The sequence below is a fragment of the Acomys minous genome (genome assembly GCF_964271855.1).
Source record: "Acomys minous genome assembly, chromosome: 5".
Lineage (NCBI taxonomy): Eukaryota > Metazoa > Chordata > Mammalia > Rodentia > Muridae > Acomys > Acomys minous.
The window spans coordinates 87,824,304-87,843,134 of record NC_140494.1 but is presented as its reverse complement, the minus strand read 5'-3'; the positions used below and the strand labels follow the sequence as shown (position 1 = coordinate 87,843,134).

Sequence of the window (18,831 nt, the reverse complement as noted above, 5' to 3'; positions counted from 1 at the left end):
ATCACTCGTTCCCAGTGAGACTGACTACCAAACTTGAACAAAAACAATGTAGGCAAGGCAGAAAACTGACATATTCAAGCCAGGAGCTGTGGTAAACACCTGCAAACCCAACACTTGGATGATGAGGGCAGGAAGATCAGAATTTCAAGATCATCCTTGGCTACATTCAGTTCAAGGCTAGCCTGGGCTACATGAGGCCCTGCTCTGGAAGGAAAAAGAAGTGAAAAAAGAATGGAAGGAGAGAAAGGGTACATGTAAATAAAGCGATGAAAGAAAATGGCTGCCAGCCAATCTTACAATCAGGAAAACTGCTTTTCAAAAGCTAAGATGAAATAAGTTTGTAGACAAACCAAAAACAAGTGAATTTTCTCCTAAGAGATTCATCTGATGAAAAATATTTTAAACTTATAACAGTATAGCAAGATGTCCCTAAAGGAGTAACAGGGGCTCTCATAACTGCAGTAACAGTGGCACTCATAACTGCAGTAACAGTGGCACTCATAACTGCAGTAACAGTGGCACTCATAACTGCAGTAACAGGGGCACTCATAACTACAGTAACAGTGGCACTCATAACTGCAGTAACAGGGGCACTCATAACTGCAGTAACAGTGGCACTCATAACTGCAGTAACAGGGGCACTCATAACTGCAGTAACAGTGGCACTCATAACTGCAGTACCCAGCTGCTCTCTATTGGACAGAAAGCTCTACAGAAGGAAAATGAGGCCTGATCCTGGAAACCTAGCCATGGACTCGGGGATAATGAAGTCCTTGATCTTAGAGGAGAACCTACTATGGCCACTTGCTTAGACCAGCATAATTTCTAACTGCGTTCTAAAATGTATCCTTGTATCTGCATATAAGTGTAGCTCTTACCGCTCATCAAAGAAGCCGCTCTTTACAACAGAAGGACACCATTATGGAAAACCACAGTTGGTCAAAATGCACTGGTCACGGGGTCCAGCCATGGTGGATACATCTACCACACAACTCCTGAGCCGTAGGTAATGTCTGCTGTGAGATAATGTCACCTCGAAATGACAGTGAAGCTACACCCATCCTCAACAGTATGACCACCTAAACAAGACCAATAGACTTGCTATCATGGAAGGGGAAAATCCCTAGACAATATAAAACAAAACAAAACCCAAAAACAAAAACCTACTGGAAACTAATGAATGCTGAGAGAGGGAGAATTCAGTCTTCCCCAGGGGTGAACCCCCTAACTGGTTATCCAATACCAAATTACCAGCCCTAAAATCATAAAATCATATATATACATGCAACACTAAGTAAAATGGCCATGGGGTGTGTGTGTGTGTGTGTGTGTGTGTGTGTGTGTGTGTGTGTGAAAATAATAATCAAATAAAAAAGTCATGAATTTAAAAGGTAAGTAGCTGGAAGGTGTTGGATGGAGGAAAGGAAAAGGGGGAAATGATATAATTAAGCTTCAATAATTTAAACATAAACAAATTAGGCTAAAAGCAAGTGACCTCACAGTGCTTGGAAACCTTAAGGGGAAAAAAAAAAGAAATGCCTGTAAAAGCAATTGTAGCTGCTGTTATGGGAGCTTCTCCTCCTTTGTGAGCTCTTTTAAGAAGCAACTACAGGGACTGTGGTGGGCTCAGCTGTACAGTGCACTCAATCCCTGAGCCATGGTGTGTCTATGTGTGGGGACTGTATAGAAGAGAGTACATATAATTGTATTGTAAAGCCTACACTGTGTGTGTGTGTGTGTGTGTGTGTGTGTGTGTGTGTGTGTGTATTCGTTGGGTTTTGTTTTGTTTTGTTTTGAGACGGGTTTTTCTCTGTGTATCCTTGGCTACCCTGGACTCACTTTGTAGACCAGGCTGGCCTCGAACTCACAGAGATCCACCTGCCTCTGCCTCCCGAGTGCTGGGATTAAAGGCGTGCACCACCACTGCCCAACCTTTAGACCATACTTTAAAATGCAATAAAGGAGAAAGGAGCTAAGAAGAATAATGAAGTTTTGAAATAGGGAAATCACACCAAGTGGCGACTCAAATCTACAGGCACAAACAAGCAGGTGTGGTTGGAAGTAGGGTTCTCATAGCTAATCTACAATCAAATGCTTGTTCCATACCTCAAATCTTTAAAAGACATAAACACACAAAGAATTACAGCAGAGCACGGTCAGTGAAGCATGTATTAGCACGTGGAACACTAGCATGAAGGGGAGGACGGGACGGAGAGCTGCAGCTTACTGCAGTTGGTAGCATGAATCTGAGATAGTAGAAATTTGAAAGCAGTTAGTGTGATATTGTAAATGAGAATATTATGATAAACCCTGAAACAACCACTAAGAAAACAACATAAGGATATATGTGAAAAACATGATTTAAAAAAATTAAATGCTACATTATAAATATTCACTTAAAGCTGGAGGTGGTGGCTTATGCCTATAATCCTTTGATTTGGGAGGCCGAGGCAAGAGGATTGCCACAAGTTCAAGGCTACTCTGAGCTACCTAATGAGACCCTTTCACATAAAATGAAAAGTCAGTAAATAAGAAAAAGAAAAGGCAGGAAAAATATTTTCTTAATGCTTAAGAGTAAAGCAGTAAGGATCATCAACAACAACAACAACAAAAACAAAAAACAAACAAACTAACAAAAAGAGTAAAGACAAGAAAACCAAAGCTGGAAATGGTAGGCACACATTCAACCACAGCATTCCTAACATTAGTGTGACTGGATAAAATGGTGGACACAATAGGGCTACATAAGAAACAAGATTCAACTATAGGCAGCATTCAAGAGTCACAACTGAAACTCAAAGGCACAAGTTAAAAGAAAGAGGGGGAAAAAAGTGTATATCATGCTAAGAGGAAGTACACGAAGGTCAGAAAAATGGACTGCAGCCTGGGTGTGGTGGCACGTGCCTTTATTCCCAGCCCTGCAGAGGCAGAGGCAGGGGGACCTCTGAATTAGAGGCCAGCCTGGTCAACAGAGAGAGTTCCTGGATAGCCAGGGCTGAGAAAGACTATCTCAAAAGAAAAATAGTAAAGGAAGGAAGGAAGGAAGGAAGGAAGGAAGGAAGGAAGAAAAAGAAATTGACCTTAAAACAAAAACCATTACTAAAGATTAGAGATGATGAAAACACAATATATCATAAAAGGGCCAAGTGACTAGGATGATATAATCACTATAAACCTAATTACAGGGCCCCAAATACTTGAACCAAGAACTGACAGAACTGAAGGTACAGGTAACTCACCAACACTAGTTAAATGGATCATTTGGCTAGACAGGTGATTGACAAGGGCATAACATTAATTCTAAACCATGAACCAAGCAAGGAGGCCTGCAGACACCCTGAACACCTAATAGCACACATCTTCGAATGTGCACCTAGGAGCTCTCAGAACAGATCATGTTGGTCCAGGAAACACATGTCAGCATTTACAAAGATAAAAGTCAAAGGAGACATGTTCCCTGACCACAACAAGATGGAATAAAATGAGAAATCAGTAAGAAAAATGAGTTTGGAGAATTCATCAACGTGCAGAAATTAAACAATTGACTTGGCAACACCAAAAGGTTAAAAATGAAATCTCAAAGGAACTTGAAGATGCTTGGCCTGGATAAAACTAAAGATGCAACATGCTACATCTCAAGGGACTCACTGTCTATGATAATGTTAGAGATCAAATTACAACCAGGGGCCTTTTTACACCAGAAGGGAAGAGTGAGTTCAAATCGTCAATCTAAGCTTCCAAAGAAGAGATAAGGTAGAGCAAATGTAGGGAGAAGAAAGCAGTAACGTCAGAAGACAAACAACAAAAAGAGTCAGGGGAGTCACAATGCAGAACTTTCCCTTTTCCCCTGCAAGTCACAATGCAGAACTTTCCCTTTTCCCCTGAAACCTCAGCCTTCTGCCGCTGCTGCCCACCGACTGGCGAGCTGGGGCTAAGCACATGGCAATGGACCTCACTGGGTGCTGATTCCTGCTTCACTTATAGCCCCTGCGGTTTCTGCTTGTTTTGGCTGCCCTTTGGGATCTTGCAATTCTTGAGAACATCTTACCTAGTTTATATTGTTAGCTGAGCAAAGATTATTCTGATATAAGCTACAGAATCAGGATCGTAAGTGGAGACTGCAGATAGAGTAGGGAAAGGCATCTCAAGGCAGCACAGAAAATGTTATAGCCGGCATATGGGCTAGGAACGTCACAAAGTCATGAGCCATCGTGACAGGCCAGTAAAACTCTCTCAGGTTGGTGTTAACAGAAATCTTAGTGAAACACAGAGGCCTGACTTCTAGAGGCAAAACAAAGTTAGTTCTCCTGCGCACATTTAGCCTTGAACAGTTTCCAGTGAGTCTGGCTCAGCGGATCTTGAGACATAACTGAATTCACCTCTCTTCTTTTTTTGTAGACCCAGCTATGGCCTCGGCACACACCCATGATCCACATGTATACAGTCTCTGTTCATTTCCTCTATACGTCTAGCATCAACTACAGCACTGAGATGTAATAATGGAACTTTTGGAGTATGCAGGAAACGGAATTATATCGTCAAACGAGTAGCCCCGAAATACAACCACACAGGCAGAAGACGACAGCCATGGGACTCCCCAAAGGGGCTCAGACCACAGGCCACACTTGCTCCAACGGTGACTGATTTCTTTTTCCTGCCAATTCATACTTCTGTGACTTCGAACATTTTTAAAGGTAGATGTAGCGGCACATGACTCTAATCCCAGCACGTGGGAGGGAGGGGCAGGAGGGTTAGGAGTCTAAGGCCAGCCTAGGCTACATGAGATCCTGTCTCACAATACTCCAAACAAAACAATTAAAAGATATTTTTAAAATCTAAATCAGGTAGGATACAAGGGATGGGATAACAATTGAGATGTAATATGAATAAATTAATAAAATATATTTTTTAAAAATCTAAATCAATTGATTTCCAGAATCAAAATATAGGTATATAAAAGTTACCCAAAAATTTGCACATAAATCTTTAACATATAACAATAATCTTTAACAGCAGAAAGTAAAATCTTTAATTTACGTTTAGAGAGGTGTGTGTGTGTGTGTGTGTGTTTGTGTGTGTGCGCGCGCATGTGCTTACTTATGGAAGTCAGGCAATGTCTAGGAATCGGATCTCTCTTTCCACTAGAGAGCTCCAGGAATTGAACTCAGGCCATCAGTCTTAGCAGCAAGCATCTTTACCCACTGAGACATCTCTGGCCCCAAAGAAAAAGTTTCAACAGTTAAAAGTGCTTTGAATTAGATAAGAAATTGTCCACGGTAACTTATTAGATTTGTTATATTGTCATTATTACTAGGCAAGGGCCACGCTGCTAAGTACCAAGGAACACTGAAAAAGGATGAAGGCTGGTGATGCCCACTGAGACTGAGTAAGTACCAACAAAGAGAGACAGGACACTGGCAAAGAAGAAAATGGCTCGAGTCTCAACCGACTTCAGGTTTCAGGAGTCCTAAATATGTCTGGTGGGGCTAAGAATGGGAGCACGGATGCTCTGGAAACCAGAGAACCCCTTAAGGTCCCCACAGCAAGAGTCCCTATAAGCCACAGAAAGGAACGGAAAGAGTGCTATTTTTGCACCAGTAAGAATACAGGCTGCAAAATCCAACCACAAGATCTTTCTCCATAGACATGTTCCTTGAGATTTGGCATGTTGCATCCTCGGTTTTATCCATGCCAAGGACTTTAAACTCCCTCGTGATTTCATTTGTAACCTTTTAGTATTTCCAAGTGAACTGTTTAATTTCCACATGTCAGTGCCTTCTCTGTACTTGTTTTCCTTACTGATTTCTCATTTCATTCCATCTGCGCGCCATGACCTTGGGCAAATTCATCCCATGATTAAAACCACATCCACAAGACACATCCATGCGGACAAGAAGAAATGACTGAACGTATCTAGAGTGGAGAAATGAGTCCTACCTTCATCAGAAGTAAGACCCTGAGGAGGCCTACAGGCTCCTGAAATAAGGGAAGTCCATCGTGAGTAAAGGTTCATACATGAATCTTCCTGGGTAAGAGCACACAGCTTCCACGTGACCCTTAAAGATACTACTTGTCTAGAAGAGGAGTCAGCAAAGCAGCAAATAAAAAGGGCCCAACTGACGGGTGACTTGAGGTCTGTAGGTAGACACTATCTCTATTCCAACCACTGGACTCTGTCCTCGTGGCCTGACAGCAGCTACAGGCACTAAGTTGGGTGGGTGGGGCATGTCTGCACTCCAGTGAGACTTCACAAGGACAAGCCAGAGGCCAGATTTAAGCCACTGACTGGACCAGCACTCGGGAGGCAGAGGCAGGCGGATAGCTATGAGTTTGAGGCCAGCCTGGTTTACAAAGTGAGTCCAGGACAGCCAGGGCTACAAAGAGAAACCCTGTCTCAAAAAACAAAAAACAAAACAACAAAACAAACAAACAAAAAGCCACTGACTGGGAACAGGCTGCTGTGGTCTAGCAGGACCCACTGTGCAGGAGGATGGCAGGCTGTTCACAGGGGCTGTTCTGCCTCTGTACCACCCCACCCAGTACCCACAGTGCAGGACGGCAGGCTGTGCAGAGGGGTTTTTCCATCTCTGTACCGCCCCACCCTGCAGAGACCACGGAGCTCTTCCCTTAATGCTGCATCCTCCTACTCCTCCCACTGCAGCTGCCAAGGGGGCCCTAAAATGTTCAACCCAGGAATATTACTTCAATCATGAAGGAAAATAAGAACCTACCTTGGTTAGTGTATTTTTCACTTTTCCTGGACGTGATGAGAACATTATGGTGGGGCTCCTTTCCTGACAACCTGCTCTTTCTGTTTTGTTTTGAGTTTTTAGTTGTTGTAATGAAATGACTGTGTAATGGCTAATGGTGGTCCCCTTATCAGCTTACGGTGTGAGCTCCTTGATAGGGAAGGAAAATGTCTGGTTCACAAAGTCTGGGCATCCACCAGCACGATGTCTAATAAAAGATGGGGCTCAATATATATCAGCTTAAGGAACAAATATATATTTACACATGGTCATTATCAAAACAAGTAGAAGCTTAGTCTCCTTTTTGGTAAAAAGTGTATCGCATTCCTACCAAGCTAAATGCTTTCCCGTTTATGGCAGTCACACACTTAACCCTGGGGCAGATCTACCCCCATGGTCCTCTGCATGCCTCTACAACAACAACCTGCCTTCCAATTGTTCACACCTGCAAAGTGAGCCGGGTGTGGTGGTGCATGAGGTTAATCCCAGCACTTGGGAGGCAGAGGAAGGCATGCCTCTATGAGTTGGAGGCCAGCTTAGTCTACAGACCAAGTTCCAGGACAGCCAGGGCTCCACGGAGAAACTCTGTCTCAAAAAAACAAACATGAAAAACAAACAACAAAAACAAAAACGAAATTAAACAAAATGAATCAGCTGGATCAATCAAGTGTGTGAGGGGCCCTGTGGTGGTTTGAAGGACAATGTTCTTCAAAGGCTCAGATGTTGAATACTTGGTCCCTTGTTGATGGCACAACTGCAAAGTGTGTGACAATATGTTTATTATCTACCTGTCTGCATGGACTGTTTCCTTAAGAGACATGCCAGGAACAGGCCCTAGCTAAAGGGTAGGGCATCTCTGAGGCTAATGGACCACACTGCCTCATGTCACCCGCCCTCCTCGGAAATGACCACCTCGGTGCTTTCAGCAACTTCTACTTTCCACATTAAGTTTTTTAAACTTTGCTAATACAATCAATTTAAAACAACTTCTCATTCCATAAATGCATACTTTTGACAACTAATAAAGCTAAGGAGATTTTTTTTTTAAGTTTCATTGGAGGAGATGAAAAGACAGCGTGATCCCCTGAGCATATACACAGAACCTTGTGGGGATGTCAAAATATCAGGAGGAAATGCATCATTGCTTCACTCTTTTGTTGGTACTGGGGATCAAAGCCAGACATTTTGAATGCCACAGGCCAGCACTCTACCACTGAGCAGCCCTGCCTCCTTTAAACAGACCATGGAGCCTGGCCCACAATTCACCAAGATGCTCCAATGCTCAGCAGTGAGGTTCATGGAGAGACCCCAGGGTGCAGTCTGGAGTGCAGAGCTGCCCAGTGGCTTGAAGCCACAGCAAGCCCCTGTAACCTCTATGGGAGCCCCATTTCTGCTCACTGGTCCTTTTAAAGTGACCAGCTTCCTGCCAGGCAAAGGATGGCAGAGAGATTAATTACGACCACACACAGCTCTGCTCAACACAGTGAGAAAACAAACAGCCTTCATGGACGTATGAATATCAACTACACAACATACTCTGCACATTAGACTCCAACGAATGAGGAATTAAATGAGAGGAAAAATAACACTAGAGATCTGAAGGGTCTCATGCTGATCTTTATTTATTTATTTATTTATTTATTTACTTACTTACTTACTTACTTACTTACTTACTTACTTACTTACTTATGGTTTTTCCAAATAGGGTTTCTCTGTATAGCCTTGGCTGCCCTGGACTCGCTTTGTAAACTAAGCTGGTCTCTAACTCACAGAGACCCACCTGCTTCTGCCTACCTGAGTGTTGGGATTAAAGGTGTGTGCCACCACGCTTCACACTGATACTTTTAAAGGACACATTTTCCAGAAAGTATTTTAAAGGATTTAAGCTCAGCTGCAGGGGTGTGTCTACTGCGCATGCTCCATCACTGCACGCATTGTTTACTGGTTCTGTGACCATCTGGATATGGAAGCCAGGCCACCAGGCAGAAAAGCCCTTGCCTTACCAACAAAACAGCCATGGTCCCCAGGAGAATGGGAGCACCTCAAGCCCCTTGCCCTCGGGGTACTTTCTTAAAAATGTATAGGCTTAGTTTATGTAGGTTTAAAAGTCTCCCTTGGTTGAAACACTGTGATTTTATACAGACCATTCAAGTGTAAAGTTTTATAACTTTACCCTCTTTGGCATAAAGTACAACTCAGGAGCAGAGCAGCCACTGCATTCACACAAGCCAAATTAACTGGAAACCCAAGTCAAAACAGAAGCCACGATCTGTGTGCATTTCAGTGAATCTGCAACAGGACCCCCAATTACTGTCAGGAGCCGAGCTAGCATCCTTGGTTTAGTCACCGACATGTCTCTGAAAATGGTTTACCTCCTATTCCCTCGGAAGATCCCTAGGGAACTATTAACTTCTAATTCCAATGTTGCTTAGCACTAGGTTCTGGCTAGGAGAGTGACTACTGTATTAAATTAAATTTTCCTAAGCCCAGGTTTGCTGGTGAAATGAACATACACTTCTCACACATAGAATACACGGAAGTAAGGCTTGGAGATCATTTGTTCCACCTACCAGAAAACTAGACAGAGAGGTGCATTGCAAAGCCAGTATTTTAAGAAAAACACTTCATGGCAGCAGCAACAGGGAGGAGCACTGGGCACCTTGCTGTCCACCTTCGGCAAATAGAGGCGGGGGCGGTTATGACTTTTTCCTTTAACATCTTGTAATGGCAACAGTAAAGCTCAAATTAAGCTTCTAAAGCAAAGAAGAGACGGCACTGATAATGAATGTGACAATGACAGGAACAGCATCTCACTGACAGGGGTAGGGCAAGTAGATGCCAACACACTGGCATTTACTAATATATGATCTCTCTGCTACATACGTTATTCCATCTAGTTCTCATGCAATTCAAATGATGTAGTTACAATTGTAACCCTACATGCTGAGGGGAAAAAAACAAAGTTGGTGTGTAGCCTTCCCAGCAGGCCTCTCACTGGTAAGTAACCAAGCTAGACTCAACCTGTCTATGCCCTCAGCGCTCAGCATCATCAGCGGGATCTGGGATTGATGACTGAGTGATGACCTAGGGGTGGGGGCTGAACTGGCAGCAGTCATGAGCTGAGGGTCCAGGAAGGCCAAGCTCACAGGTAGGCGTGGACTACAGTAGGTCAGCCAATGGCCACCCTATGTACTGCCAGGATCAAGGTGAGCCCTAGCCAGAATGGCCAGCCAAACTATTGTCTTCAGCCTTGCAGGAAGCTGTGTGAAAGGGTCATCAGAAAAACAAACAAACAAACAAACAAAAAACAAAAAATCCCAATCGTTCCTAATCAAGCTGTACCAATATTTTTATTTCCCTTCATGCGATGCTGCACTTAAGGGCATTAGATGAGTCTGTTTTTCAATCCCAGGAAGCAATTCCCAGTGACTTGAGTTCAGGAAAGCAAAAGCTCCTACTCTCAAAGCAAAGAACACAGACAGGCAGTTGATAAGCATCCCTCCTATTACTCTTGGGACCTAAGTATTGTGTGGCATGAACACACACACACACACACACACACACACACACACACACACACACACAGAAACACTTTTTCAGAAAAATGCTATATGCCTTGATACTTACACTATTAGATACCCTGCTCATGGTTCTAATAATTTTTTTAATAAGAAATCCATAGAGAGCCGGGCATGGTGGTGCATGCCTATAATCCCAGCACTTGAGAAGGCAGAGCAAAGGCAGATCTCTGAGTTCAAGGCCAGCCTGATCTACAAAGCAAGTCTAGGACAGCCAAGGCTACACAGAGAAACTCTGTTTTGAAAAAAAAAAAACAAACCAAAATAAAAACAAAAAAGAAGCCCATGGAGACAAGTCTAACTCTGGGCTACCAGAGAAGACTTAGTAAGTTATTAATGGCTTAGCAGATATATTAAGTTCAGAAACATATTGGCAGAAGAGTTCTTTAGGGTGTATTTCATACATTTTTAAGTTATTTATTTATTTATTTATTTATTGTTCCATAATGCTTTATCTGGGCTTTTTTATTTAACCTTACAGGTTTTTGCTTTTTTTTTTTTTTTTTTTTAATTGAAGACCAGGTAGCTTAGTTTTACAATGAAGCTTAGTTGTTTAGGGGTTAAGATGTTTTTTTAGGACTAGATAGATGTTTTAAGTTGATAATGACAAGATGTTATGAAGATTGATTTACATTCAGAATTTTAGACACACCAAGATAGGAAAAGATGTTTTCTTCAAGGCTATCAAATACAAATAGGCAAACCACTAGGAATGTAACATTTACATAATCCCTGATTGGATCATGGCTATTCTTGCTATAGGTAATTTATTGTATATATGTGGGTAATATAAATGTATATGTAAAAAAATAAATACTTTTTAAAAAGAAAGAGAATAGTTTTTCTCTCTCATACAATGCACCCTGACTGCAGTTTTCCATCCCTCCACTTCTCCCCAACCCCTCCCCTCTCTCCTAGATCCACTCCCATTCCCTCTTCAGAAAACAGCAGGCCTCCAAGAGATGAGAGCCAAACACAACCAAACAATAAGGCAAGGTGAAAGCCCTCATAACAAGGCTGGACGAGGCAGCCCAATAGGAGAAAAAGAGTCCCAACAGCAGGCAAAAGAGTCAAGACACAACCCCCTTCCACTGTTGTGAGCGGCACAAAAACATCACGCCAACAGCCATACATATGCGGATATTATCTGTCAAGTAAATAAATGATAATCGAGCTACAATCCACAGACTCCACAGAACCAGAGGTTAGGAAAAGAGGGGGGCCCTAGGGGGTCCCATGGATTTCCCTCGGAAGGGGAAATAGAAGAGAGTTTGCAAGTAGGCTGGGAGCAGGTGGTGAGGGTAGTGGGAGGGAGCAGGTGTGGATGGGATCAGGGATGGAGGGAGAGAGTATAGGGAGAGACAGCCGGAACTGGGGAGCTGGAACTGGGGAGTGATGTGGAAACCTAGTCCAGTGGAAACTTCCTGGAATCTGTGAGGGTCACTTTAGGGAGGACTCCTAGTAACGGAGGATATGGAGTCTTCACTGGCCATCTTTTGTAGCTAGGCAAGGCTCCTATTGGTGGGACTAGGTTGTAGTCTATTGAATTGTTGGCCAAGGGAGGGGGGGGCTTCCATGGAGATCCCTAAACAACTCAGGATGATGCCAGGCAGAGGATCGCTCTCTAAAAACTGACAACAGAGCCCCATTGCCAAGGACAAGACCCACACAGCTCATTGAACATAGCTGGAGCTCCTGCCAGCATGGAGCCTTCACCACTACACTCTTAGTCTCTTTGGTGCAAGAAGGTACTCACAGGCTATGGGAAGAGAAACCCAGCCACAAAACCCTCCACCTACAATCCGTCCTGCCTGCAAGATGTCCTGGGGCAATGGTGGCAGAGGAATTGTAAGAGTGGCCAACCAATGTCTGGCTTAACTTGAGGCCCTTGGCATGAGGGGAAATCCATCCCCTATGCTGTCTGGGTGGCCAGGAACTAAAGACCGGATAGCCCAGAGACCTAGGGTAGGTGCCTTGTGCAGTCATCAGAGTCCTCCTCCAGCAGGAAATGGGAGTGGGTATAGAGACCCATAGCACAGCCAGATATTAATGTTGACAAAGAGACTCAATTGAGGTCCCGATCTGGTTTCCACCCCTAGGAGACCTGGGAACCCTACCAGAGAGGAGGAGCAAAGATTGTAGGAGTCAGAGAGGTAGAGGATACCAGGAGAAGACAGACCACTGGATCAACTAAACAGGTCTCGTACGGGCTCACAAAGACTAAGGTAGCAAGCATGGGGGCCCGCATGAGTCTGCACCAGGCCCTCTGCGTAAATGTTATGGCTAATAATTTCTAGAAATAAAAACTGGACAAGGAAACTTAGACTGTTAGTTCTACGGCTTGTAACTTGTTTTCAAAATAACTGACAATTTTCTGTGTCTAATCTGGGAAGTGGGCTTTGTATAGTGTTCATTAAAAAAAAAGAGAAAGAAAGAAAGAAAGAAAGAAAGAAAGAAAGAAAGAAAGAAAGAAAGAAGAAAAGAAAAGAAAATTTCAGAGCCACAACTTGTCAGGTGTCCTTGAGCCTCTCTCCAGCCCACGGCCCTAACTTGAGGCTGTGGCACAGGCCTGTAATCCCAGCACTGGGGAGGCAGAGGCAGGATGATCACTGCACAGGCAAAGACAGGCTTACAAACTGCACGCCTGAGACCTCTCTGCTGGCTGACTATTTCTAGCAGAAAAAGTTAGATATGAATAAGGTTTTAAGGGGCTGGAGAAGAGTTGGCTTTGCACGCATGTGGACCTGAGTTCGCATTCCAGCATCCACATTTTAAAAAAGCCAGATGTGGTGGTTTGAATAAAAATGTCCCCATAGACTCAGAGAGCGTAGCATTATCAGGATGTGGCCTTGTTGGAGGAGGTATGTCCTTGTTGAATGAGTGTGTAAGAGGGGATAGGCTTTGAGGTTTCAGAACCTCAAGCCAGGCCCAGTGTCACCCTCTCTCTTCCTGATGCCTGTGGATCCAAACATAAAACTCTCTGCTACCTCTCCAGCAACATGTCTGCCTACATGCTGCTATGCTTCCCCTCGTGACAGTGATGGACTAAACCTCTGAGCCTCTAAGCCACGCCCAATTAAGTATTTTCCTTTATGAGAGTTGCCGTGGTCATGGCATCTATTCACAGCAATGAAACTCTAAGTAAGACGCCAGGCATGACTGCACATGTCCGTAACCCCAGCCCTACAACAAAGACCGGGCAAAGCCCAGGAGCTTGCTGGACCAGACCAGCAGAAAGAGCAAGCCTCTGGTTCAGTGGGAGCCTCGGTCTCATGGCAATATGGCAGAGAGCAACAGAGAAAAGTTGCTCCTCAGTTCTGCTCTGGCTTCTAAACAAGTATGTGTGCTTGCATACTCAAGTGCATGCAACACACAAAGAGAGATCTATACGTAAAATGATGCTGTCTGCTTCTTTTTAGTTGCCCCACGCATACACCTCCCAAAGGAACTTCCCTGGACACAGAAACAAAAATTTTGCACTCTAATAAGTTTCTGACTATTACAGGCTAGCCAATAATCACTGTGGTAGTAGCAAATGACCCTCTCCTGAACAGTTCTTGGACTTTGATGTGCACCAGTCACCTGGGCTCTCGGCAGGCTGTGGCTCTGGTTGAGTGGGTCTGAGCTAACAGTCAGAGTTCTGCATCTCTAATGAGCTTCCAGAGCTACTGGCCCAGGAACAAATACATTGAGGAACAAAGCTGCATTGTTTACCAGGGATTTTTCTCAGTGGTTCTCTAGCCTGACCAAGTGGAAGGGAAAATATCACCCAGGAGGCTCTTCAGGGACCATATCTTATTTCAACAACTCGCTGAATCAATCTTACTGCAAGAAAAAAACAAACAAAACAAAACAAAACAAAACAAAAAAGCACTAATCCAGCGAATATATCATGTATCACTCAAAGTACAACTGGAATACCAAGTGCATAACCACTGGCTGCTTCTGAGCATTTCCAAAAATGTTTAGTGGTTGCCTAGCATGCAGAAACATCAACACTCGCAGAATGAATGAGCAAAACAGCAGACAACTGCACAGGAGAGGGAAGAAGCAGAACTGCACATTCTTGGCTCCCTATTGGTCCTTGCAGATATTTCAATGGTCCTATAATGTTTTCCGCTGCTCGGCTGTTGGGGAGGGAGGATGCAAACCCACCATCAGGCTTACAGAGAGGAAAGACAGACAGGAGGGGAGGAGGAAAGTGGAGGTGGATGGGGACAAGGGAAGCCGTGCAGATCACTGAGATCGAGGTGTCCTCCCAAATGCCTTTACCTAGCCTGCCCATTTAACTCTCTTCTAAACCTCTGTGAATTGAGGATTAGGATTTTCATTTTAGAGCTGGAAACCTGAGGCACAGAGGATAAGTAACCTAAGATAATTCAGGAAAGAAGGAGAAGGCAGCCTTTGGAGCAGAACCACAGAGGCCTGGTTCTCAGGGTGGCAAAATGGCTGGCAGCCAGTGACAGCGAGCCTGACACCACGTCTCCATTTTGCAAGCTCTGGTCCCCTGGAATGGCCTGGCTATGTGGCCTCTCTAACTTGGACAGTAACCACTTCAAAGACATAACTAGTGTTTTTTGGTGCTTGTGTTTTTATTATACTGATGCACTGGGTGTGGAAGTTGCACCTGTGGCACGATTTTTTTTTTCCCTAACCTTTCAAAACCAAGAAGCAAAACAAATCACTGCAGTGAGTACTACTAGGAAGAAAAAAAACGGGATGAGTCTTTCAAAATAGTTTCAAAGACATACAAAGAACTCTCATATACCTGCTTACATAGAAGGTTCAATGGTTTGTATTTTGTCCCATCTGCATATCCCACCCCATCTCTTACACACACACACACACACACACACACACACACACACACACACACGATAGATACTATCGCTGCTGATCCCCCTCCCTCCTTCTCTCTCCCTCTCTCTCCCTCTCCCCTCTCCCTCTCTCTTTCTTTCTCTCCACTGTCTTCAGAATCTTTCCAGATTCGTTCCTATATTACTTCCTGTAACTCCTAAGGTCCAGGCCTTCCTATTACAGAATCACAAACAAGGCATCAACTTCAGGAAACTCTATGGTTAATTTAGTACCATTATCTAATCTACCATCCACCATCAAGGCTGTCCTTTGTCCCACTGATTGCTTTTATAGTCATCATAACATGTTTTAATGGCTGGTTGTTTATGAAGAATTAATATGGATAATCAAGAATTGATAAGAGCAGAATGCTTTGGCATCCAGAGAGCCATCTGGCTACATTAACTCCTTTGCCTCGCATCTTGGCTTTCTAAGGTCCGTGGATGCGCTCTACTTCCTTCACTCATCATAGAAAAGAGGCCGAGTGGATCGTCAGAGCTCAGGCCGCTCCCCACCCTTCATGGCTTGATGCTCACTTTAGAGTCATTCCTCATTTTAGTACCAAGAGCCTGGGCACTACCCCCAAACATTGCAAGTTCCTAAAACAAGTACCATTGGATGTTTATCTCTCTGACCATTTACATTTATGGTCATCTACAAATTATAGTCAACACCTAAAGCTGCATTTGTAGCAAGAGTCCTGAGCTCGCCCGGACGAGAGCACCGCCTGGGTACAATAGCTCTCCCAATGGCATGGAGGGCCTGGCTCCTCAGTACCTGCCTAACCTGCACTGCCAAACCCACTCCTCTTCACATCCAGAACTAGAATCCACGGGGAAAACAGCTGTGAGTTCCAGGGTTGACTTGAACATGGAAGACCGAAGCTGCACCAATAGCTCTCCAGAGCACAGGTGTGGAAGTGATGATGCCCCAGTCTTCCGCAACAGCCAAAAACACACTAATAGAACACTACAGCAAACACACTAATAGAACACTATTGCAACCACATCTGTTAAACAGGAAAGGCAGCATTTCAGAAATAGAATTAGGGGATTCAAATCCTCACTCTCCCACTGAGTTCACTTGCCTTGGGCTGGTTACCAGGTGTGGCCGCCCCTCAATTCCTTCATCTGTACACTCAGATAATCAAACACTGAACAGAGAGGAGGGGACCGCAAGCTCGCAGCCTGGCATGTGGCAGGCCCCTTGGTCCTACTGCATAGAAGCACAGGTGACCTTCTAGAGGGCGTGGCCTGGCTTGTGATTAGCAAGCCTCTGCTTTCACCAGCAGAGCTTGAGTCTGCAAGGGTGATGGAGTCTGAGGACTGGAAGCTTTGAGTGAAAGTCTGCATGGCTCACTGCCTGTGGAAAATACGAAGAACCAGACCATTTCTGCAGTAAGTGCTGCTGCTGGTCAGGGAGCAGAATTCTTCCTGTGCGCCAAGAAAAACAAAATATTTACCTTTTCCAGGGCTTCTTTGTCAAGCAGTTCTTGCACAGCCAGAAGTTTGATGCTGTAAAAATAAAATTAAAACCATTATTTAAAACAGGTCATTTTGTGCCACCAAGCGTCATCTCATCACACAGGTCACAAAAATAAGAACGTGAGGTCTCAGGGCATCTTTCCATGTCACCTCCCACCTTAAGGTGACTTTTTTGTTTGATTCAAAATGACTGTTCCAAATATATTCAAAATGTTTCTAAAATCTAAAAGTAACTTTACCACAAGATTAAGCACTTCTATTTTCAGTAGAAGGTGAATGTCAGGGCTTGAAAAGGAATTTGCACACCAGTGCTCACACAATTCCTTATAACTAAAAGACGGAAACAACCCGAATGTCTATCAGCAGAGACCTGGACCCATGCAAAGTGGGGTGCGGGTGTTATTCATCCCTGAAAGGAAGGATAGTCTAATATAGTCAGCCTAGATCACTGATGCATCTTGAAGACATGCTGAGTGAAACAAGTTGTGACAAAAAGATAAACTCTGAGTGCTTTCACTTACATGAGGTGCTAAGGACAGCCAAGCTGGAAAAGAGAGAAAGACAAGTGGTTTTTTTCCAAGGGTTGGGGTGAAGGATATGAGGAGCTATTTTTATTTTTATTTTTTTAAGCTAGAGTGACATTTCCCTGTAGGATGAAAAAAAAAAAGTTCTGGAGTTGGATGGTGGTGATGGTAACACAATAGTGAGAATGTTGACGCCACCAAAATGTGTGCTTTATGATGGTTAAAATGGTAAGTTTTGTTATATAAATTTCATAACCACAAAGCATCCTTAAAGTGACTGATAACTGCTCATGAAAAGAACTTGGCTAAGTTCTGAGGGATAAAGAAGTCAACAGTCACTCATGTTCAGAGTCAATCTTCACATAATCCTTTTTGAGATAGTGAGCAAAGAATCAACATCATATATCGCCCATCAGGCACTAATGGCACCTCACTGTGTGCATGAAGCTGTGAATGAGTGTGACTTTAGAGCATGTTACCTGCATGTGAGGAGTTCAAGGCTCCTTGGAAGCCGAGGTCAAATCAGAACATAAAGCGAAGTGAGAGGAGTGGATGAAGAGAGATATTAAGGAGACCCTGTCTCCACAGACAGCAGAAGTGCTTAATCTTGAAGAGACAAAAATAGCTTTGCCCAGGTGGGGAGAAGTTTTGGATGAAGGCTATTTGTAAAGGGATAGCCAAAGATCCCAAGAGAAATGGCCAGTGCTCCAGTTTCTAGGTTAGAGCCTGAAGCCTTGCCTGTGCCCACTGACTGAGGTGACAGGATTCAGTACTGGGACAATGTTATTGTTGTTGTTGTTGTTGTTGTTGTTGTTGTTGTTATTGTTATACTTGTTGCTTATTATAATTATTATTATTATTATTATTATTATTATTATTGTTGTTGTTGTTGTTGTTATACTTGTTGCTTCTGAAGCATTATGGAACATGAGCTTCAAGGATGCAGTCAAGACCTGGGCTATATTGAATACAACACAGAAGCGTGAGAATTCAGACATTAATGAGTTATAACATCCCCACCCCCCCACACACACACAAGGCTGATGCACCTATCTATGGGGGTCATTGCAGTCCATATGTCACAGCTTATGCAGAGCAGAGGTGAACCTTACTTGTGACACATAGCTGCCTACAGCGATAATGCCATTGAAGGCTCACTGTACCTTACAAATGTCTTCACATTCTTGATACAACTAAGTGAGTACATCTTACCAAATGGAACGGATCATCTTACTGGCAGGACTGGGAGAGGCAACCGGTACCTTCAAGGTCTATAAGAAACCCATTACTACCTCTGTCCATGATTCAGGTGCTAAAATAAGAGACTGCCTCGAGGCATTCTCTCCACTGGACAGATTTGCTTCAGATATATCTCAGACTCGAGAGATACTTTGTGACTATCCCCAAAGAGTGTCTCTGGTCAGCCAACATGGAGGGTTTCTACTTAGATGTTGTTTTCCTCAGGGTACTCACTACACTCTATACTATTATTTGCCATTTGCTCCATTTATCTTCTCCTAACTGCTGAAGGCTTGAAGGCTGAGAGCTCAGGTGTCCTTGCCCACAGCTACTCTTGCAGTATCTACAATAGACATGTGCAAAACATCCAAGGAATACTTGCTACCCTCATGGGCCAAGT

General features: G+C 43.8%; 1 protein-coding gene across 2 annotated transcripts in view; it reads right to left on the bottom strand.

Moving 5' to 3' along the window:
- The window catches only part of EEPD1 (endonuclease/exonuclease/phosphatase family domain containing 1), a 115,137-nt gene that overhangs the window by 31,116 nt on the left and 65,190 nt on the right, over window positions 1–18,831 (bottom strand). For both annotated transcript variants that reach the window (XM_084783930.1, XM_084783931.1), the window contains one exon: window positions 16,647–16,698. In XM_084783930.1, the coding sequence (XP_084640056.1) occupies window positions 16,647–16,698 (52 nt within the window). The remainder of the gene's footprint in view (window positions 1–16,646; window positions 16,699–18,831) is intronic.